This window comes from Sciurus carolinensis, chromosome 8, assembly GCF_902686445.1.
Source record: "Sciurus carolinensis chromosome 8, mSciCar1.2, whole genome shotgun sequence".
Taxonomy (NCBI): Eukaryota; Metazoa; Chordata; class Mammalia; order Rodentia; family Sciuridae; genus Sciurus; species Sciurus carolinensis.
In genome coordinates this window covers 19,649,783-19,672,539 of record NC_062220.1, presented here as the reverse complement: position 1 = coordinate 19,672,539, position 22,757 = coordinate 19,649,783, and the positions used below count along the sequence as shown (strand labels likewise).

The 22,757-nt window shown below is 44.2% G+C and overlaps 1 protein-coding gene across 1 annotated transcript in view; it reads right to left on the bottom strand.

The window, feature by feature from the left end:
• Window positions 1-22,497, bottom strand: part of Wdr91 (WD repeat domain 91) — a 29,564-nt gene extending 7,067 nt beyond the window's left edge. The window contains exons 1-11 of the mRNA XM_047561359.1: window positions 22,326-22,497; window positions 20,738-20,917; window positions 19,965-20,172; window positions 18,189-18,271; window positions 17,655-17,785; window positions 16,359-16,524; window positions 6,676-6,834; window positions 4,404-4,594; window positions 3,785-3,935; window positions 2,047-2,141; window positions 1,702-1,870 (exon numbers count right to left, since the gene is read on the bottom strand). Of these exons, the coding sequence (XP_047417315.1) occupies window positions 1,702-1,870; window positions 2,047-2,141; window positions 3,785-3,935; window positions 4,404-4,594; window positions 6,676-6,834; window positions 16,359-16,524; window positions 17,655-17,785; window positions 18,189-18,271; window positions 19,965-20,172; window positions 20,738-20,917; window positions 22,326-22,448 (1,656 nt within the window). The 5' untranslated portion in view covers window positions 22,449-22,497. The remainder of the gene's footprint in view (window positions 1-1,701; window positions 1,871-2,046; window positions 2,142-3,784; window positions 3,936-4,403; window positions 4,595-6,675; window positions 6,835-16,358; window positions 16,525-17,654; window positions 17,786-18,188; window positions 18,272-19,964; window positions 20,173-20,737; window positions 20,918-22,325) is intronic.
• Between the last annotated feature and the right edge of the window lie 260 nt (window positions 22,498-22,757).

Below are 22,757 nucleotides of genomic sequence, written 5' to 3'. Positions count from 1 at the left end.
ACAGAGACCTCAGACACGGGGTTACCAGAGGTGTGGCGAATCTGACAAAATAAAAGGAGGAATCCAAATAATGGGCAAGAATAGGAGACTCCAAGCAAGACAAAGCAGGTTTTCAAAATGAAGCTGTGTTTCTAAAAATGAAACACAGAAACTGAAAGTAGCATCCTAGTAGATTGGTTAACTCAAAGATCAGGCACAGCAACTACAGAGTGAGCAAACTGACAGAGCTGAGGGCATTCTCGCCACGAATGCAGCAAGGGCAACAAAAGAGAAGGGCCAACACAGCAGACCGGAGTTCCAGAAGGCAAGAGATAAGCAGAGATCTCTAAGCCTGAAAAGCAATGACTAAGAATTTTCCAGATTTAATGAAATCCTTGGATTCAGAAAAACCTAACAAACCCAAGCAGGAGCTTAAGGAAAGAAGAAGAAAAACAAAAAAACCTTCAAATCTAAAAATCCACACTCAGATATCAGGTAAGAAGATCTTAAAGGCAGCCCAAGAGAGAAGACACCAACAACAGAAGGCCTGTTCCACTGACAACAAACTTCTCTTTCCACAAAGGAAGCCAGACGACCAAACCATAGAGTTAAGAGAATCAGTTCTCAAGTAGAATAAGAAGTTTGAGGAAAATACATAGACTATGATTCCATTCAAATAAAGTTAGAAAACATGTAAAACAAAGCCTGTGTTATGAATATATATTAATGTGATAAACTAATTTTTTAAATGTAAGGCAATAGCAAACCAAAATTCAAGACAGGTTCTCTCTGGAAGCAGGAAAGGTGGAGACTAGGAAAGGGCAGAGAGTATTATTAATGTTCTACTTTTAAATTAGGCATTCATTTTACTGCCTTTCTTCTCAATAAACCATACACGTATGATTTCAATATTATTTTGTATGTAGCCAATATTTAATTAAAAATTTGAAAGTCACAAGTGAACATAGGATTAAAAATCATGCTAGCAGCTGGGCACAGTGGTGCATGCCAGGAGGCTGAGGCAGGAGGACAGCAAGTTCAAGGCTAGCCTCAGCAACTTAGCAAGACCCTGTCTCAAGATAAAAAATAAAAGTGCTGGGCTCACCTAGCATTTACAAGTCTCCAGGTTCAGTCCCTAGCACTGCAGAAAAACAAAATAAAACAAAAAAATCACTTCTAAGTACTGAAACTATTAATTTTAATAAGAAACACCACTGCTTTCTAAGTAAGTTCAACATCATTTCTCTCCCAAGGGCTCCCGTGACAGTGTGGGTACCTGTTAATATTCTGGGGTGGTGGGCAGGTCCCTGGCTCCAGGAAGGCAGGCCAGTGCCTGGGAGCTGGCTCAGCCTGGCTATCAGCTGTCACTTCTTGGGAGCATGTACCTGCCCTCGCTGCTGCCAGCTGCTACTGTAATTCTTACACAGTTCTAACAGGAAGTTGGAAATAGGAGTCCTCTCCTAAAATATATAAACCACAAGGCCCTCTAGTAGGTTCTGAATCGATGGCACAATTCTGAATAACTTCAGTCACTAACGATCTGCCCAGAGTAACTTAATTTGCAACACTTAAAACTTTGATATTTTCTCACAAATCAACAATCTGAAGAGACCAAAGCAAAGAGGCGGACAGAGCCTCACCAGCGCCGCAGGGGCGCGTGGGAAGGGTGCCTCCACGTGGTGTGCCCAGCGGGGAGAGACCGGCCCCACGGCAGGTCCGTACCTGCTGCTTCATGCTCTTCGTGTCCCACAGTAGCAGCTTGCCAGGAACCTGGTTCATGCCCTTGCTGCCAATGTCTGGTGCCGAGGAGTCCACCTGGGAAGTGAGACTCGGAGCTGCAGCCGAACAGACGAAAGAGGCCCCGTTGGGCCTGCACGCGAGAGACAGGATTCTGCAAATCATGTGGGCCGGGTCAGATGAGCGCCTGCCCAAGCAGGACAAGCCTCAGCTCTGAGCCCGATCCTGTTTCAGGAGGTGGGACCCTGGGCTCAGGAAACACCTGGCCCCCCAGAGCATGTGCCGCAAGCTGTGGCCTTGACAGTGAGGAGGAAGGGGCCTCTGGCTCACCTGGGCATATCGTCGTTGATGTTGATCTCACAGAGATTCTTCTTGGCTTCTGTGTCATAAAGACGCACGGTTCCCACACCACTGCCCAGCAAGAGCTGGAACGAGAAGGTGGGGGGTTGAAGAACAGCATGGGAGTCAGGGAAGACTGCAGAGGGGGCCAGGCCCACTCCTGTGAGGTGCTGGACTAGGCAGGATGAGACCCTCCTGCTCTTATCCAGGCGACCAGGGGAAATCTGCCTACAATGGACCACACTTAAAAATTACAAATTAAGATGACAAAGCCAACCTTGAACAGAAGCAAAACCATAAAAGTTATCTGCTATGGTTTGAATACAGTCTGTGTCTTTGGAGTGCTCATGTGTTAGGGGCTTGGTCCCCAGTGTGGCAATGTGAGGGGTGGTGGGACTTTTAAGAGGTGAGGCTTAGAGGAAGGTGATTAGTTCACTGGGGCAGTGAGTTAGATCTCCCTTTGCAGAGTAGTTATAAAGAGAAGGCGTGACTCCTGAACCCCCCTGAGCTTGCTGTCTTGCCATGTAATTTCTTCCTCTGGCACACACTCCTACCACAATGCCACCTGCCATGTTGTGAGGCAGCCAAGGGGGCCCTGACTAGAGTAGAGCAGATGCAGTCACCTTTACAAAGGATCCAGCCTGGGCGGGGGTGGGGGTTGTTATAGTACCAGAAAACAGACTGATGCAGCATCTGTGGAATGGGAGAGATGTGTCTCCTAAGACACGCCTGGAAAGATTCTGTCTGCTTACACAGGACCCCTGATCTTCTTTTATTCTGGTTGTAATCCCAGCTGTTCCAGTCCCTTCTCACTCCCAGCCCACAGGCCACCTCTCTTTGTACTGGCCCTGGCTAGTCATGGGGTCTGGGTGACTTCCCATTTGCCTTTTTAGAGGGGAGCTCTGACTCTGTATCCAAAGGCCCCCAGAAAAACATAAAAGAGGCTATCCTTGCCTCCATGAACGTGTGTCTTATTTGGTGAAGATCTTCAATGATAATAACAAATATGATCAGAAGAAAGCACCAGAAGCAGCCCAGGTCTGAGGCTATCCCTAGGAATACCAGCTAGACTATGAACTCAACATTCACTTGGCAAATGGTTCAGGGAGAGCCCTGAGGTCCTAGGCCCATGAGAATAATTCCTTCAGCTGTCAAAAATTACACAAACTAAGCACAGGCCTCTGACCCCTGCATAGTACGATCCCTGTGAAATGGAATGAAAGAAAAATAATAAATCAATTTTGTCTTTAACTACAAACCCCATCTGAAATATTAATGTACAGAGAGAAAAAGAAACTACAGCTCTTTGGGCCCTTCTGTGGATGACACAATAAAGGACACCGTCCCCTCACCAGCATCAACTGCTGCCCTTGGGGCCTAGACAGGAGGGTTCTCCGCAGCTGGAGGGAGCACAGTGAGAGTGTGGTTAAAAACGAGGAAGGTGGCAGAGGACAGGAAGCTGGATCATCTCCTGGGGCAGACCAGCGTGCACAGGAGGAAGCCTTCCACCTCCTCCAGGTTGCCTCATTTCAACTATTAATCCAGTCATTTCCCTGCCACAGCAAACAGAAGCCTGTCAGACCAGCCATGGATGTGAGGTCCCTGTATCCCAGTGATGGAGAGGAAGGAGGGGATCTGGCTTGGTGCCTCAACTCAGCCGGGTGAAGAGCCCTGGGGAATTCTTCAACTTGGACTGCAGAGCAGGTGCTGTTGGCCAGGTGTCACTCACCAGCCTGTCCCGTTTGGTGGCCCATTCTAGAGAGAGCAGCGGTGACTTGGAAATGGAAGATGCTTTGGTCTGCATGATGGGGTTGAAGGACCACACTTTGATGACCCCGTCTACGTCTAAGCTGGCGACCCTCCTCCCTGAGCAGTCCACTCTGAGCAAGAGAGAAAGGGCGATGTCAGCCTCCTGGCCTCATTCTCCTCAAGGGCCCCAGAATGTCAGGGCTGTCAAAACAAGAAGCCCACCTCCACCCTGAAAATCACGCTCCTTGAGGGTTTTTCTTGAAAAGTCATGCTTTTTACCATATGGAAGTAAAAATGTATACTTGGTAAATATTTTCCTAAAAACACCAACATAAAGCAAATTATAATTGAAGAGACTTGGGGCTAAAACACGGATTACTTTGTTCCTAGCCTCAGAGCAACATTATGAGGAAGGGTGGAGAGACTGACCACTGCAATGGCAGCTCTAAGAGGACCCCCAGAAGGCAGTGGTCCAGTTCTCCTCCGACCCTGTGGGAGGACCCCTGTCCTTCAAGGCCATCCTCCTGCTACCACACCTTCCCGTGCACTGCCTGAGAACCCAGGCTGCACAGCGCTTCCTGGAGGCCCCGCCCCCTCACCTGCAGTGCATGATGGAAGAGTGGTGCTCCCCATACTCCTCCTGCCCCAGCACGATGAAGGGCTGCTCCGGGCGGCCGCCTCCCTCGGGGCCTACTGTAGACACCCGTGTCAGGGGCTCCACTGGTTCCATGTGGAGATCTGGACAGGGCTCAGCCTCAGGGCCACTGGCTTCCAGCTTCTTCTCTGCACACTGTGGTCAGCAAATGGGGATTCGTCAGCTGGGAAGGGCTCTCCCACACTTGGGAGCACAGTAAGGGACTCAGTGGTCACACAGTCCAGAGGAAAGTTCTGAGCTGTGGGGGTTGAGCTCAGTTTTCCCCAGGAAAATGGGGTTCCCACTCCCTAGACAGCCCCTTCCTGAGGACTTCACTCACCTCACAGGTCCTGTCGAGGGACAGGGACCCTTGTCACAGCTGACAGGACTCAGGACATAGATCTGCCTTGAAACAGGCCAGGCCAAGGATAATGAACCTTGTTTCATGAGAGCCTACTGTGTACAAGGCACTATGACGTGTGGTTTTCTCTCATTTAACCACTCTAAAACTATGTAAGAGGCTATTATTTACTCCATTAACAGTTGTGGAAACTGACCAAGGTCACAGGCTGGCAAAGGGTAGAACTCAGATGTTGATCCAGAGTTAATCCTAGTGCTCACAGTGCACCCCACACCAACTAGCCTCTCCTCCTGGGAAGTGGGGACTGGCCGACTCAGAAAATGAGGCAACTGTAAGGCATGAAGACAGAGAGATCCAAAGACAGAGCCTGGTCTCTGTGTCCTCATGGTGCTAAGTATCGGTCACTATGATTACTATGTGCTTACTAGACATTTCCCAGAGACACTGGCCACTCCCTGGGGGTCCTGACATCCTCCATGTGCCCCTCAGGGTGGCAGGAGGAATTCAATAGCAGAAGAATGTCAAAAAGGTGGGTCCATTCCAAGTTTTCTGAGGATCCTCCACACTGTTTTCCAGAGTGGCTGCACCAATTTACAACTCCACCAGCAGTGTATGAGTGTGTCTTTTTCCCCACATTCACACCAACATCTATTATTGTTTGTGTTCTTGATAATAGTCATTCTAGAGTAAGATGAAATCTTAGAGTTGTTTTAATTTGCATTTCTCTAATTACTAGAGATGTTGAACACTTTTTCATATATTTATTAATCACCTATATGTCTTCTTCTGTAAAGTGTATGTCCAATTCCTTGGCCCATTTATTGATTGGGTTCTTTGTATTTCAGTGTAAAGTTTTGTAAGTTCTTTACAAATTTTGGAGATAAGTGCTATATCTGAAGTGCATGTGGAAAAGATTTTCTCCCACTCTGTAGGCTCTCTTTTCACATTGGGAAGAATGGAGGAACTTTAGATTACGTAGAGGGAAATGGGGGGTTATGAAAAATGGTGGAATGAGACAGACATCATTGCCCTATGTACATGTATGATTACACAAATGGTATGAATCTACATCAAGCACAACCATAGAAATGAAATGATGTATCCCATTTGTGTACAATGAATCAAAATGCAGTCTGTAAAAAATAAGATTTAAAAAAATGTCAAAAAGGTCTCAGACCTTATGGGGCTGCAACTGTGGTCTTCATCCTCAAGAACAGAACAATTTGAGATCTGAGCCTTCAGGGTCTATTGCTACCAAACTAAAACCTCTACTGGGCTGCTCAGTGGCAAAAATGCCTCTAAAATGGTGAAGAAAGTCCAAATAGGAGACTTATGGTCACAAAGGTGACCCAGCAAATCCCTTTGACTTCTGCTTTAAATCTGGAGTATTTGGCAGAAACGGAAGCAGCCAGGAAGAGTAGACCCTGACCCACATCTCCAGAGGTGGGAGCCCCCAAGCCTAGGGCCAGGGCCACAGCATCTCACCATGTGGCTCTCAGCACAAGAATCTGGCAGCTGGGTCTCAGGCAGAGCAGGGGAAAGAGATCCTGCCAGCAGCAAGTCAAGGAAACTCTGGGTTAAATGAAGGGGACCAAGCCTCAGGGTTGGTGATGCTGTCCTGCACAGTTAATCTAAGGCCAGGGTGCCCAGCCAACCACATGCAGAGTTCATCTTAAGAAGCACTTCCCAGCTGGCATTTTCTGGCCTTGTGCTGGGGAAATGCTGCAAGGGGAAAGCCAGGCAAAACACAAAGCCAGACAACCAGAGTGCAAGCAATTAGAACCGTTGGGCAAGACCAAGTCCCACACGGCAGAACTCAGAAGAGAGGTAAGGAATCCCTCTGTGGCCACCATGCAGGCTTCGGGATGCCCCATACCTGGGAGGAGGTGGTGGAGAAAAGCTCCTTCCTCTCCTTGCCATGGTCCTGTAGGCGCCGCTGCCGCTGCTGTACCCAGCTAGACTCTCCTGCAGCTGACCCGCCCAGGAGGCTCTTCCCATCCTTGGCCCCTGGCACCAGGTCCTTTCCCTTGGAGGCCTAGAGGATGAGAAGTTAACTGTGAAAAGTCTCTTTTTGGCAGCCCAGGCCAGGAGGGAAGCAAGAGCAGGGAACAGCCTCTCTCTCCAACAGCTCCTGGGAAAGACCCTCCCTGGCAAGCTGGGACAGGTAGTTTGAATGGCACTGGCTAGGCCAGGTGGGACTGCAGTCTGGAATTCCTCCTTTCCATCTTCAATCCTTGTTAAGGGTGGGATCCACAGGTGCCAACCCCGATTACACAAATCCACTAAATCCTCCCATATTTACTGATCCTGAGGACAAAGAGTGTCAACTGAGGAATTCTAAAACATGTCTCCAAAAGCTCTATCCTATTGACAGAATCCAGAAGATGGTTATGGGAATGTCACAGCTAGCTGCATCCATAATGCTAAGAAGGAAGGTCTGTTTCCTGAGTTGATGGAAGTTTCCAGAAAACACTGGCCAGTGAAGACATTGCAAAAACCAGAGAAAATTATAAAGCATGTTTGACAGATCTGTCAACCTGACCAAGAGATCTTTAAGCTGGACTTTTGAGAAAAGTGGCGGGGGGGCGGGGAGCCATAAAAATGTGCAAACTAGATTCTGTGAAGGGTATTATGAGAGCAAAAGGAATAGCAGAGTGGAAGTTCAGTGGGAAACCCAGCCTCAGGAACTAAACCATGTAACTTGCTAAAACTTAGTCTCAGGGGCCTAGATGTTCACTGCACAAACAAGCAGCGGTCCTCAACTTTAACTCAGAATCACCTGGGAAGCCCGTGGTGTGGGGACTTCTTTACAGACATTTTTTGCAAACCTAGCTGAAATGAACAACCTTTTTTTTTTAAGCATCTTTATAGGTTTATTGGTTCATTACTTAAATTTAATTGAGGTAAAGAAACTGTTTACATTTATAAGCTAATAGTTTATCAAGCAATACAAATTCTTTGTTTACCTCAAAATGTAAAATACTAATCCTAAAACAACAGATTTTTTTAATACAGATACATGAGATAGAAAAGTGGGCAAAAACTCTATGCCAACATCAAAAATTAAACAAAACTTTGTTTCCCATATTATAATCTCTGAGTTCCATGACAAAGAAAAAAAAAGTGACAATGTTTTTAACACTCGGTAGTTTAATGAGCTAAAGACTTCCAGTCTGTAAATAAACCACTTTGCTATCAGCACATATTCTTGCGAGCACTTCTTCTTTCCACAGTTTTTGCTTTGGCTTAATGGCAGCATGGAGAGGAGCACACGCTCAAACAAAGGACTTTGTTAATACCTTAAAAGGGTTTTTCTTTTTTCTCTTAACATTTTAAACATAAAGAATGATTTCTAAAATAAAGAAAATGCAGTCTATAATTTAGAAATGTCCTAAGTAAAATTTTAATCTCTTCTTTAACAGTTAAAATACAAGTTAGAAAGTTTACTGGAAGTTGATTTCTCAGGAGAACATCATCAAATACAGGTCACCTCAGTGCATTCCCAACTCACAGACCGTGGGAATGGGGTACAGAAGTGCAATGGACCAGGGTTCACAGGGACAGGACAGTCTCAGGGAAGTCTTGGTGTACAGTGCTGACTCTTAATAGATGCTGGCTTGTTCCCCGATGAAGGTCCAGCTGACACAACCACTGCTTTTTCTTTTGGATTCACATTCTGGTCTGCAATCTATTTCCCCTCTCCCCAAGAAATGAACAACTTCTAAGGAAAACACAGTTTACCAGTAGCCATGAAAAGTTTCAACAGACAATTTTCCATAAGGAAAAAAAAATAAGAAAGTTGCAACCCTTATCAAAAACTATTCCACCAAAAAGTACCAGGCCCATATGGTTTCTCAGGTGAATTCTATCAAACCCATAGGAACTATATAGTCTCAATGCTACAAAAATCATTAGTGTTCAGAGAAGAAGAAAAACCTCAAATTCTATGGAACATTGCAAATATAATATTTTTCTGCACCTGCTAAAGATAACACTTAAGAAATGAAATTACAGAAATGTAGAAAAACCTTCTCTTTTTTGAAGATAACAGGCCAGTATACCTGAAAGATTATTGAAAATAAATGCTAAAACTAACTCAAAAGAACAAGGTAGTGGAATGGAATGTAAAAATAAAATGCAGAATTGGTAACCTTCATATATACAAAAGATAACCAGGTAGAAAATATAATGTAACAGAGTCCTAGTTTATGTGGCAAAAACAAATATAAAATATTCAAGGATAAACTTGACAAAAGTATATGAAATCTATACAAAGAAAATTATAAAACATCCCTAAAAGACATTAAAGTAGTCTGGAATAAAGGAAAGCCATCCCTTCTTGGACAGGATATCTCCAATTGTCAAACTGCCCTCTAACTCATAAATTTCAAATGCTTTCAAATAAAAATAGCGACAAGATTTTGTTTTGTTTTGTTTTTCTTCTGGAGCTAAAAAATGTTGATGTTATATAGAATAATAAAAAGAAAAGAATAGCTAGAAAAACACCAAAAACAAAGAGCACTGAGGAGGAGCTAGACCTTCCAGGTACTTAAACATACAGCAAAGTCTCTAAATTAAAACAGCATGGTAATGGAACATGAATGGACAGAAATCAACAGAGCAGGAAGTCCAGAAAGATCCGATTACACATGGTAATTTGCTGTAGAGTGGATTTTCAAACTACTGGAACAAAGAGAATTTTAAATCAATGGTGTTGGGACAATTAATAAGCCATTTTTTAAAAAAAGAAGAAATTAAACCCATTATTCATATTGTACACAAAAATAAACTCCAAACAAATCAGTTATATAAATTTACAAAATGCAACAGTGCTATTACTAGAGGAAACCATGAGTGTATTCTTCTGGTTCTAGGGGAAGACTAATTATGACTCAAAATTCAAGTGTAGCAAAAATAAGAGACTGAGAAATTTCATTGCATTAAAAAAATAAACTTTTGGTTGACCAAAAGTACCTCAAGCAATGTCAAAAGATAAAAGGACATATTGAGAGACAATATTTGCAACAAATGTCAAATAAAAAGCCTAATATCCTTCACATATGAAATTTTTCAAACTTGAGGAAGATACTAAGATTCTTACAGAGAAATGGGAAAAGACATGAACAAAATTTATAAGAAATAAACAATGGACTTTAAACATATGAAAAGATGCTCTACTTCACTCATAAGAGAACTACAAATCAAAACTATATGAAATACCATTCCTTACCCATCATATTGGCAAAAGCTCCAGAGCTGCACAAGAGATTCTGTTGAAGAGGTTGTGTGTGGGGGACCAGGAATTCTCATACATTCCTGATGGAAATGTGAAATGGTAAAATAGATGGCTGGGTGGGTGTGTGTGTGAGGGACAGGTCTTTATTCTTGCAACTGTCCTGCAACCTTGAAAGTATACAAAAATAATAAGCTACAAAAGCAAGAAAGAAGAAAGAGAAGGTAAAGTCACAATGCAATGTAATCATTTTCAAACAAATCCATAAAAATTGCTGAGAACTTCTGCATGGATAAAGAGCTAGAAAGAGGGGAAGATGTTGGTAGAGCTGTGTACTCACAAGATGATATCTGCACACCAAGCGGTTCAGCCCTACTGTGAGCTACCCCAATGACCCTGCCTTATACACTTTAGAGCCATAGCACCCAGCACCCTGCCTCACAGACTGGGCCCTCATTAATGTCTGCCTACGCACGAGTAGAGACAGTGATGGACAGGTGAAGGTATAGTAGCAATATGCACTATATTGACGATCCTGGCATCTACCACACTTACTCTATTACAGGCTGAGTATCCCTTATTCAAAATGCTTGGGATCAGAAGTGTTTTAGATTTTGGAATATTTGTATATACACAGTGAGATATCATGGGGAGAGGACCTAAGTAAAAACATGAAATTTGTTTATACTTCATATATACCTTATACATATAGGCCAAAGGTAATTTTGTGTACTATTTTTAATAACTTAGCATATAAAACCAAGTTTCACAGTGTAGAATTTGCCACTTTTGGCATCCTATTAGTGCTTAAAAAGTTTCAGACTTTGAAGCATTTTAGATTTTTGGATTGGAGATGCTCAACCTGTATAAGTACATCTGGTGAATTATTTTGTCAACAATTTCATCCAACAGAAAGTAAAGGAAGAGATACAGAGATATATCACACTGGGTTTGTTTTTATTTACATGAAAAGCTGGGTGGGTATGCTCACATGACAAAAAAATCTTAGGAAAAAGTACCCTACTAGGATGTATAAAGAAAAGGGAACTGTGGCACAAATACAAGCTTTAACTTTTAGGAACATATCTCAGAACATCCAGAAAAAGGAAGGAATTTTAAAGGAAATTTGTGCATGAGTGAGTGATGACAGATTCTGAAGCATGAATTTTATGCCATATTATTCCCCAAGAAGAAAGGAAACATTCAAAGGAATGCATGACAAGTTTAAATCATAAAGAGTAATGCAAACCTACCAGAAAGTTCTAGAAAAGCTAAGCACAGACTGAGCAGAAGCCCTGACACTGATAGTGATAAGGACTCTGGTGCCAAAAGCACAAGGAAAGGAGAGGTCCATTATCTAAAAAAATTACACAGTGCTATCAGATCACCCGAAGAAAGTAGAAGCACTTTCCTTCTGTGGCTTCTTCCCTCCTGTCTTCTCACATGGAGAATTTCCTATTAAACATTTTCATGATAGTTCCTCCTGAGACAAAAAGAAAAGACATGTAGTGGCCGGTTTATAAACTTCAAGTCCTTCCATGATGACAGCAAGAATGGGAGGCCTGTGCTGATCATGTAACTGCTTCTACAGATGATGCTCTGAAACCCCATAAAAACAAGTCACTGAAAATGCAAACACCAAGCAACCACATTAAGGTCCAGGAGGTGCTATGTCTACCACATTCTCTGCCTGGCACATGACTGCCTACGTCATCTGTGGACGACAGGGATATCCTGCCTTGGGACCAAAAATGGAAAATGCTACAGAGGGAAACAAGCACTTTAGCACCCGTTACACCTAATAAATGGGGTCCTTTCCTTTTTCAGTGCTTTGATGTTGAGTGCTCAATTCAGTTGGTCCATATTGATGGTATAGAGAGCCTTCAAATTCTCTAGCTTAATCAAATGTACACCTGATATGAAGTTCAAAGGCAATACTTCCCCTGAAAGTCAGGATGGCAAAGAAGCTGCCCAGTGCTGTCAGACTGGGGCTGGACCGCTTGTATTTTTAAAAAACAAAAATACAAACAGGTGTTAACAAAATGCTTTATAATCATACAAGAAGAAAACATGCACTTAAGCATGACCTCTCAGATCCTCCTTAAAGAAAAGAAAGCTTCTCCTTAAACTGTACCCAAGTCACTAAAGAAGGGTGAGCAACAATGCAAGATAAGAATGTATTAAAGGGCTGGGGAGATAGCTCAGTTGGTAGAGTGCTTGCCTTGCAAGCACAAGGCCCTGGGTTCAAACCCCAGCACCGCAAGAAAAAAAAAAAAAAAGAAGAACTAAGAATGTATTAAAGCTGATGAAGCCAGGTGCGATGGTGCACACCTATAAACCCAGCAGATCGGGAGGCTGAGGCAGGAAGATTGTGAGTTCAAAGCCAGTCACAGCAACTTAGCAAGGCACTAAGCAACTCAGCGAGACCCTGTCTCTAAATAAAATAAATTTTTTTAAAAAGGGGGGCAGGCTGGGAGTGTGGTTCAGGGGTTAAGCACCTCTGGGTTCAATCCCCAGTACCAAAAAAAAAAAAAAAAAACGGCTAATGAATGCAGTTGTCCACAAAACACTTTAATAAGTAGGTTAAGGTACATTTGTGTCTAGCTACAAATATGCACAACTTAAACAAATGTTTACTGTGACATGACCAGTAATTGGAGGTTTTATTTTGTTTTAAAGGCAAACCTCATAAAAATTTTAACTATGTATTCACATAACTTCATGCCCCAAGGTTTAAACTACACCCGTCATAATCTACCTGACTGCTATAGTTTAGGAAAGGTACTGTAACCTACTTATCATTTGACTCTCTCCCTCTGGAGATGGCATAAGTTGACACCTGTTCATTCCAGTGACCTGAGTAGATCAAGAGGGATTCCAAAGCCTCACAGAACTTGCAGGCAGCTATCCAAATGAGGCAGGAAGCAAGTTACAGAAATTTAGTCTCACCTGAAGCAAAACAAAGCCATCCAGAGTCAGGACTGAAAGGCTGGGAAGAGTGTGCCCTTTTCCCATCCTGTCAGGCTCCATGGGAACAGGCCCCACTGCAGCTGTTGTTACCACTGATGTCTCAAGAGCTAGGAGGTAATTTGATACTAATAAGATTTAGAAGTACAGAAGTTTGTGGTGCTTTGCTTTCTTTACATTACAGCCAATTAAAGGTTATCTCTATAATAAGGTAATTCCCACTTGTCCCATAGCTCACTAAGTGGGTGTAAAGGCACAGAATTATCACTGGGAGGAAGGACGTGAGCAGCACAGCAGCCCAGGCCTGCCTGCTAATGAGGCTCCTTCCCCTGGCTACCATTTCGAGATCCCCAAAGAGCTTGGGAACCCTGGTTTTGCAGTTACTCCCCTCCTCCCTTTTTTTTCTACTAAAAGCCTGGAGAGTGTAAGTTGTCATCTATTTTGCAAGAACAATGCTATGGACATCTCAGTAATAGAGATAGAAGTTTTAGTGACTGGTCACAAGCAAGAAAAATACTGAAGTGAGTAAAATTTACAAAGCTCTGTATATACAATTTTTAAAATAGAAAAGTTTAGTCATTTATGTATTGCTAATTTAACAATAAATTCAGTAAATCTGTGTGTGTGTGCTTATTCTTCAATAGGAAGAAAACGAAGAAGGGCTCCAGGGTGGTAGTGGTGAGAAAAAGACTGCATGCCTGACACGCACTGAGAAAGCAATATAGCTTATTTACAAATTGTTTAATTTCACATTACGTTCAAAAGAGTTTACTATCAAAATCACAGGAAGTGATACTACCACACACTGTATTTGGCCTTGGTGAGAAAACATCTAAAATTTGGGCATCAATTTAATAGAGGAATTGATACATGAGAATGGCCCCTCTGGAGAAGTGGCAGAATGGCGAGGGATCTAGAAATTATGCCAAAGGGGAAAACAGTTGGCGACAAGGAGGCACGGAGGGTGCTTCACCCAGAAAAGATAGGGAGGGTTGTCCTAGGCAAGAAGCTTATTGGACATAGCTCCAGAGAGCTAAGATTGGTGAGTAGAAGTTACAAAGGGGTTTCTGCTAGTAGCTTTCTAATAAGCACACACTCCTGCTTTATAAGCAGTGAGCTCCACATCACAGAAGGCAGTCAATTCACAGAATGTGCTCCTGTGCACAGCAGGAAGGTGAGCCAGGTGAACTTTAAGCCTCCTTCCAACTCTAAAATTCAGTCATTTTCTTAAACCTCAAATCTGTTAGTTATTTTTAAGAGTTAATGTTGGGTCTAAATAATCTGTCATCAAAAAAAAATAAAATAAAATAAAAAGGGACTTGGCCGGTGAGTTTAGAATGTAGATATCTGTGGTCTCCATTCAAGATCTGGAGACCGCTCCGTTAAGACACTTCACTGTTTCTCAACTTTTCCCAATTTTATTTGAGATGTAAAATAAGGAATGCTGTGTTGTGAATCGTGCATTTTTACCCTTATCTTTTGGCAGTAAACTTCACAAAAATTTCCCATGCCATTCAACCTATCATGTGACACATAGTTCCTGAATACATAAGAGCACAGCCACAGGCTTAACTCCAAGGAAGCTCTGTGATTCATTTTGAGTTAGTAAAATTAAATTTCACAAGGGGAAGCTCATCTCAAGGAACCCACCACCTTATACTATCTACCAAACTTATAAAATGTTGCTCAGTGAGAGATCTGGAAAGTAAATAGTAAAACTTACTTGGCCTCATCCTAAGGAACTGAAATTTTACTTTCAAGATCTGAATTTCAGAAGAACAACTGTAGAAATAACTATGACTGATTTTTAACTGCTTCCACCCTCCTGGATGCTGAGATTATAGTCAATCATTGTGCACTAACTAGTAAAAATACATTTAAAGAGAGTGTCCCTGCCAAGGCAAGCCTAGGCCACTTGAGGTCTCAGACTTGACTTGGGAATCCAAGTGCACCAGAACTTCAGGAATACAACTTCTCCTAAAACTTAACTGCCTGCTTATCATATGGCACCCACTGAAGACACCAAGGGCTCTTTTAGCCACTCAATCACTCCTTCCCTAGGGAGTCAACACTATTATTAACCCAAGTAAACTGGATGAGTTTAAGTAATTGAACTCTGATGCTAAACAAAGAGCCCAAGCTAAAAGAAAAGCTGCTGACCCAAGTCCATGCTGTTCTATTCAATATCCTATTTGGTGTCTCCAGTTCACCAATACTAAACCCCATATTCCAAAGGCAGCGACCCCTGCCTCCCTGGGTACAGGGAGCCACCCCACACGGTCACATCACTTGTGTTTTTTTTTTATTTTTGCAGTGCTGGGGATTGAACCCAGGACCTTGCGCTTGCAAGGCAAGCACTCTACCAACTGAGCTATCTCCCCAGCCCGTAAGACTTTCTATCCCCGCCCCGTCTGAGGGTCCAGGGATTCGAACCATGGTTGGTGACATCACTTGTAACTCCAGTCATGGGTAGAAGAGGAAGGCACAGATTATGACAATTTACTTTATTGGTAACTAGTAAAATTACATTTGAAGAGAGTGTCCCTACCACAGTAAGTCTAACTTGAAGTCCGTTAAACTTCCACTCTGGTAGGCATTTCTGAAAGCAATGAGCCTGACAAGCTCTGCTAGAAAAACTACTCACTGAGATTCTTGGTTGTTTTGGACATAAGCTGGCATCGAAGAAATTCTCATGCAATATAATATTAAAGTGAAAAACAATGAAAATCCTTTGCAGAATCAGTAACTACAAACTTGTAGGCAAAATACATGGATTCAGAGGAAACTCTTAATTAACTCTTTAACCAGACAAAAGTTTATATCACCAAAAATTCAAAATTCCATAATTGCTTGAACTCACACTTGAACTATTCAAAAAGTCTTAAGCCCTTCCAGGTTCCCAGGAAGATTATGAGGAAAGGGGAAAGATGCTGAAAGCCCACTTCCTGTCACTGACTACCCACCACTTCACCTGTGGAGTGTGGCAGACTTCTGAGAGTTGACACAGGAGTGCAGGGGTGGTTAGAAGACAGCAACCACTTGTAGTTAAGCGACCTGAGCCTGAGGTCCAGCAGAGCCCTTCATCAGTACACACACATCGCCTGCTATCTCAATGCCACACACTGCAATACCAGCCAAAGGCAAGAATACAGGATGCATTAGGGGATTTTCCTCCGAAAGGCAGGAAAAGAGGAAGAAAAGGAATTAGAAGTGAATTTAGGATCTCACAGCACATCCAGAAACTTGGTCCTAAATGGAGGACACACAAGTCTACACTTGACAAGAAAACTTAGAAGCAGACTTGACAGCCAGATGTCAGAGGCTCCTTGGAAGGTTAGAAAGACAGGACCAGCACTTACCTGACTGCTGAAGGACTCTTTTTTGGCTGAGCTCTGAGTCTGCAGAGGTCCCTGGGCAGGTGACAACCTTGAGGGGCTCTTCTTACTCTGAGGCAGCAGTGAGGACAGGAATCCTACTCGAGGTGACTGGGAGAGGGAGGTGGTCCTCTGGCTGCATACCATGGCTCTGGTAAGAGACACACCACAGGGTTATGGGGCTGGAGGGGGACGAGGAAGATCCAAGAACTCAGAGCTTCTAGGCCATGGGCAAGGTTAATGACAGAGGCCTTAGCAGGCTCCGTCGCCTGGGTTTGAGGGTGACATTATCCATGGGGCCATTTTCTGTATAAAGGGAACCAGCAGCTTGGTGAAGACTGTGGCTCTTCTTCAAGGACCCCAGTAAAACTCAGAGCTGCCTTGACCAATAGCCACTGGCCACATGTGCCTCTGAGCATCTGTACTGTGGTTAGTCCAAATTGAGATGAACTAGAGTGTGAGACGCACTGGAATTCAAAGACTCAGCATGAAAAAAATGTAAAATAGCTCACTTCCACTCTTCTTATATTCATTACATATTGAAATAGTTTGGATATATTAGGGCAAATAAAATTTAGCACTAAAATTAACTTTGCTTGTTTCATTTTATTTTTTTAATATAGCTACTAAAAACTTTAAATTACATCTTTGGCGGGCATTTATTTTCCTCAGCAATGTTGGCTGGAAAACTAGAGCAGTTTCATATGGTGCAGCACTTGGTTACCACATGGGTTTGCACCCTGACATACTGTGTCACCCATCTGTGCCTCTGTGTCTTCAATTATTTTCTGAAGTTTCTGCTATAACTGGCTATTTTTTAAGGTCACTCAAATACCTGTCTCCCAATCTGTGTTTCTTTCTAAACCCCAGTAGCATGCTTCCCCTGAGGAGTGTGTCCCTCCTGTGGTGGCCAGCACTTCCACACTGAGGCACTCCTTCCAAGGCATAGTAACTTCCTGAGACCTTACCACACTGGCTGTTGTACTGATCCAGGTTATGCATATCTGGATGTGTGTGCCCCTGGCAGAGCTGTGCAGATCCCCATCTCTCCAGGCAGAGCCAGAGGCCTGGAGGTTGAAAACAACTTCTAAAGGACCTTAGAGGCCATGGGAACCTTACTTATACAATTCTGAAGCAAGGGCAGATATGCCAAGGAGCTCTTTGGCAATTCTCCCTCAATGGGCACAGGGGACCAGGGGCAAGGCAGGGTCAGAGTAAAGCTCACAACAGAGAGAAGAGAGGAGAGGAAGAAGTGGCTCCATGATCCTGGTGCACACTTACAGCTCTGAGTCCCCCAGGCGGTCCATACTGGAGACATAAGGAGGCAATTTGTGTTGAACCAAGGATGCTTCCTCTTCAGGTTGCTGCTCCTCCTTCTTCAGTCGGTGAATTTCGGCTTGCAATGCAAAAAGCTATGTAGGTGTAGAGCTGAGTTAGCCAATGACCTGGCCTAACTTTCCCTTTGCTGAGGGAGATTTCTAGGCATGTCAAATCCAAACCCAACCTCACTGGCTCAAAGTGCCACTCAACCTCAGCCTCAAGGTGCCCTTCACATTTCTGCTCACTGAGCACTGGAAACTGAAAGAATAACTTGCTGCTACTAGACTAGACTAGTGAGGTAAGAAAATCAAAACCTGTTAGACATCCCAAACTACTACTTTTTTCATTTATCATTTGACTTACTTCCTTTTTTCCACTTGGCTTGCTTCCTCCTGAATTTACCGTGAAAAATAACTCTACCCTCATTGCCACTACCTAATTTCACACTCAAAAAGCAGAAGTCCTTCCCAAAGAGTCAGCTTGTTCAGGACAAACCTTCTGACGCAGAACTTCATTTTCTTCTTGAACCTGGTTGGTCCTCTGGCACTCGGCATCAAAGTTCAGGATCACTGGAACTGGTGCCCAAAGTTAAAGAATAAGCCTGCCTGAGAACATTCAAAAATTCTCCCTGGCTAAGCATGCTAGCGCATGCCTATAATCCCAATGACTCAGGAGGCTAAGACAGGAGGGTCACAAGTTAAAGGCCAGCCTCAGCAACTTAGTGGAACCCTGTGTCTCAAAATTTTCAAAGAATTTTTTTTTAAATTAAAGTTCTTCCCAAACCATTGACACAGCAGCCAAACACTTGAACACAAGACACAGGAACACAGGATAGGTGCAGTGGGCTCATCCCAGTTTTATGAAATAAAAAGTTGCATTTATGAAATAGTCTTTACCTACTCTCTGGGCCTGTTACTCCAGGTCAGCCTGACTTCCTTTAGGCTGACAGACTGGTGACAATCTGCTAGCCAATCTTGAAAAGCTCCTGAATTCAAACTTTGGCATTTTCCCCCAAACAATGGCAGTAAAGAGTTAGCATTTGTTGGCTTCACAATCTGTCCAAGCTTTAGCAAAGTCAATGCAGATACAAAAGCAACCTTAGAAGTAGGATTAGCCACTAGGTTTTCCCCTCCCCAGATTAAACCTCTCCCTGGCAAAGTTTAGACTGAGAAGAGAAAGTTTCCTGCAGGTTGCATGGCCACACACCACCCCACAAAGACCCCATTCTAGCTGTGGTATTGGTCTTTCCCAACTGCTCACACAGCTGCAGTCAGAGGACACAGAGCAGACCAGGCCTCAGTCCTGGGGAAGCAAACTGTAGATCAGATGTGTGTGACCTAGTTTGCAGAGTCCGGCTTGAAAAGATCTTGAGTGACCATTTCAATTGCCCGGAAGGGCTCACGTGGTCATGTGGCAACCACCTTGTGATTTTCTTTGGAAAGCCCTCAGGATGAAGAGGCAGCAGGAGAGACAGGTGTATGAGGATGGAAGCCACAATAATTCATATGAGGAAAGGGAAGAGCAAAGGCAGGAACCTCCACCAGAATATGTTCCTCCCAGAGGTCAAAATGGCCACCAGTGGGTGGGCCTCTACAACGCCCAAATTTATCAAGGCCTTACCAGGCAGCCCTGTTCAAACCACACTCTCTTCCCCTCCCCTAGATTTCCAGCCTGGAGAATATGAACAATGATGAATTCCTGGGTCTCAGGATCTCTGGCCTTCCATGACAAATGGTATACTTGGCAGGTTATAAGTTATCTGCATATATGTTAGTTCTCTTTCTCAAATACTCACACATATAGAGTTAAAACTACCCTGCTTTCTGGCAAACAGAGGAACACTGAGACCACTGTGAGAAAGAATAACCCAAACACTAACTCAGGGAATAAGCTCCAACCCAAGTGTTCTCATCTCTACCAAATTTCCATAAAAGTAATCCCCAGGGACACATCATGCACAGAGCGGGTGCTTCAAATCTGGCTGATTTCACCAAGAAATAGAGACCTTCCCACCCTTTGACTGCTGCTAAACACCATCCCCACCCATGCATGTCAGCTATTTCTTTAGCAGCACAGTGTCAGAACTAAGATTTATGACTCCCTGGCCTCCTGACAAAAATAACCGCAATTTGTCCAGCCCCCTCACATGACACTTGTGGATGATCCCCAGGCATTCTGCAGAAGAAATGGCTGCATCAAAAGTAGTGGTTACTGATCACACTGTCTGATGCCTCAGACTAGGCTCACAGCCCCAGGCAGCAAAAAGGATATGCATGCACTGAAACAGGACACTCAGGAAATTGTGCAGGGACACGATGAAGGTGTCAGCCCACTGTCGAGAAAAGTAGGTAGCAAAGGTGGGGTTGGTATCTGGGGATGGCAGGAAAGGCAGGACAAACCAATCCTTCCACTCAGCCTGGTTCTGAAGCTCTGTGGCCTGCTTTGCAAAGAACTCCTGTGCCTTGTCATTTCTGTTTGTCTGCCAAGACACAAAGGAGGTAGCAAGGAAGGGGAAGAGACAAAAATCCAGAGGTAAGATTCTTTACCACTGCACAGCAGATAGCCTTTTAAATATCACCTGCCAGGTGAGTGGCAAGTGAGTGGCAAGACATCACCTCCACAATATAAATGCAATCATCACCCTTTTCTCAGGGACCTTACTTCAGAGCTGGTTTAAACTGAAGTCCTAACAACAAATGCCACCCTGAAAACTAATCCCTTGTTGATGTTCAAATAACCTAAGTGATTTACTCTTTCAAATCAGCTATAGTCTTTATTACTCAAATTTTATATTCTTTAAACCACTACCCAGGCTTGTGTGCTTAAAACAAGAGGGGAAAGCAGTATGGGGACAAGTTAGATGACTCACAGATGATAAGAAGGAAAAAAGAAGTAGGAAAACAGTCAAAAATAATTTACACTGCGACTTTTCCATGATTTCCCATAGCAATGTTCGGTGTTCTCTCTCCAGTTAGAAGAAAATCTATTTCTGGATCAAAGAGCTCTCCCTCCAAGGAAAGCAGAACCTCTGAATCAACAATCACCTGGATTGTGTAGACAAGATAAAAGCGGAACAGGCTGGTTTTCAGTTTGTTGATGGTGGGTCTATATATATCCTCCAAGCGGCTAAAGAGCCTACGTTCTAGGTAGCTCCAGTAATCCCGAAGGGCAGCCAAGTCATACATCTGCATTAACTGCTGTAGCTGGTCCACAATCTTGTCCACCTAGTGAGAAAAAGCAGTGCTAGAGAAGGCAAGGAAGGAAAGGAATTCACCCTGCACTCCACAGATTACAGTTTTTTCCTCTTACTAACTTCTGGGTGTTAAAATAAATTTGTTGACAATTTATAAAATTTTCAAAACATACTAATGTAATAGCTCTTATTTATTGATTCTTATGTGGTGCTGAGGTTCGAACCCAGTGCCTCACACATGCTAGGAAAGTGTTCTACTATGGAGTCACAACCCCAGCCTTGTAATAGTTTTTAAATTATTTTCTGATGCTAGATATATATCTTGTCTCTCCAGCAGGCATGGAAATTTCAGGTATAAATGGCTTTGGCCCTTCCTCAGGAAGCAAAAGATCTAGCTCCGGGTCTCGGGTCTACTGAACCAACTTGGCAATGTCACTTCAACTGCAGTCTCAGTTCCTCATAGTTAAAAGGCAAAGGAGTAAGAAAGTGTGAGACAATGTCCATGGCCTCCTCCCAGCACACAATTCCACGATTCCAAGGAATACCGGGAGGTGCACTGAGTCCTCCTGCAAGTTATCAAACTCCTACCATAGCCCTCTCTGGTAGCTGCTGAGTGTCAAAGAATTCAACTCCTTGTGAAGAGCAATTGCACCAGAATATACAATCTAGAAAAATTTTGGACATTGATATCAAAAATAGATAAGGACACTAAAATTTGAAGAGGTGAAATTATTTGCTTTTGCCACTAAGTAACCACTAACTTTGGCAAGGCAAGAAACTAAGTCTCCCAATCCCCCTCCAATGTTCTTGCTGCTAGCTCAGTCCTCTCAATTCATCCGCCAACACCAATTTAATTCAGCACATACAAACATACAAATCTCACACAAATTCCAAGAAATTCCCAAGGGAAAATCAGTTCATAGTAGGAAGTGTTCGTATTTTAAAATGTGCAATGAGTTCTTCTTCAGCTACTATGCAAAATTGCCAATGAGTGCCTGACAAGGCCATTTTAAAGGAACACCACAGATGCCTGAATCCAGCCGGCGTTTGGGGCTGCAGACGCTTTTGCTTCCACTGCCATCGGAAGCCAAAACCTTGCATATTTCTCTTGCCAGAACTCAACCATCTACCCAATCCTGGCTCCTAAAATTTCGTTCGCCAGCACCTGCCGGGAGGCTGGGATGGAGAACAGAGCCCAGAACAGGAGTCAGGGCACCTTGGCCCCACTGCAGATGCTCCTGACTCGCTGAGCAACTCCAGGGAAGTCACGTACGTCTCAAGGCCTGTTCCTCATCTGCACAGTGAGGGCCAGACGCGTGATGTCTACGGCCCCCCCAAGCGCGGTGACAGCGCCGCTACAGCCCCGGAGGGCAGTTCTTGGGGGGGAAGGGGCCCGCTCTCCAGATCCCTCGGACCGCCTACGCCCGCCGGCCCCTCACCCGGAACCCCTTCTCCTTGTCCGCCTTGATCTCGGCGTCCAGCTGCCGCAGTGTGTGCGTGAAGCCTCGAAAGAGTAGGTACTCCCGGACCAGCTCGTCTGTGCGTTCCACCGCCTCCGCCATCGCTGCGCCAGTGCTTGAGGGTCCGCGGCGGCAGGGACGAAGGGGCGGGGCATTGGAGGGGCGGGGTGGAGCCGGGCGCGGGCGTCAAGCACGTCACACCGCGGCCGGCCTACCAGCCCGCACGCCCCGCGCACCAGGCGCCGAGGCCCCGCCCCCCAGCCGGCGCCCCGCCCCTAAGCCTCGCCTCCAGACCCGCCCCGCCGTCCTCTTTACGCTCGGACTAACAGGGGTGGCAGCAAGAGGCTCTTGTCTGAGTTTTCTGGCAGAATCAGCGGAGGCTTTGTCATCTGAGTTACTGCAAGTGGCGGC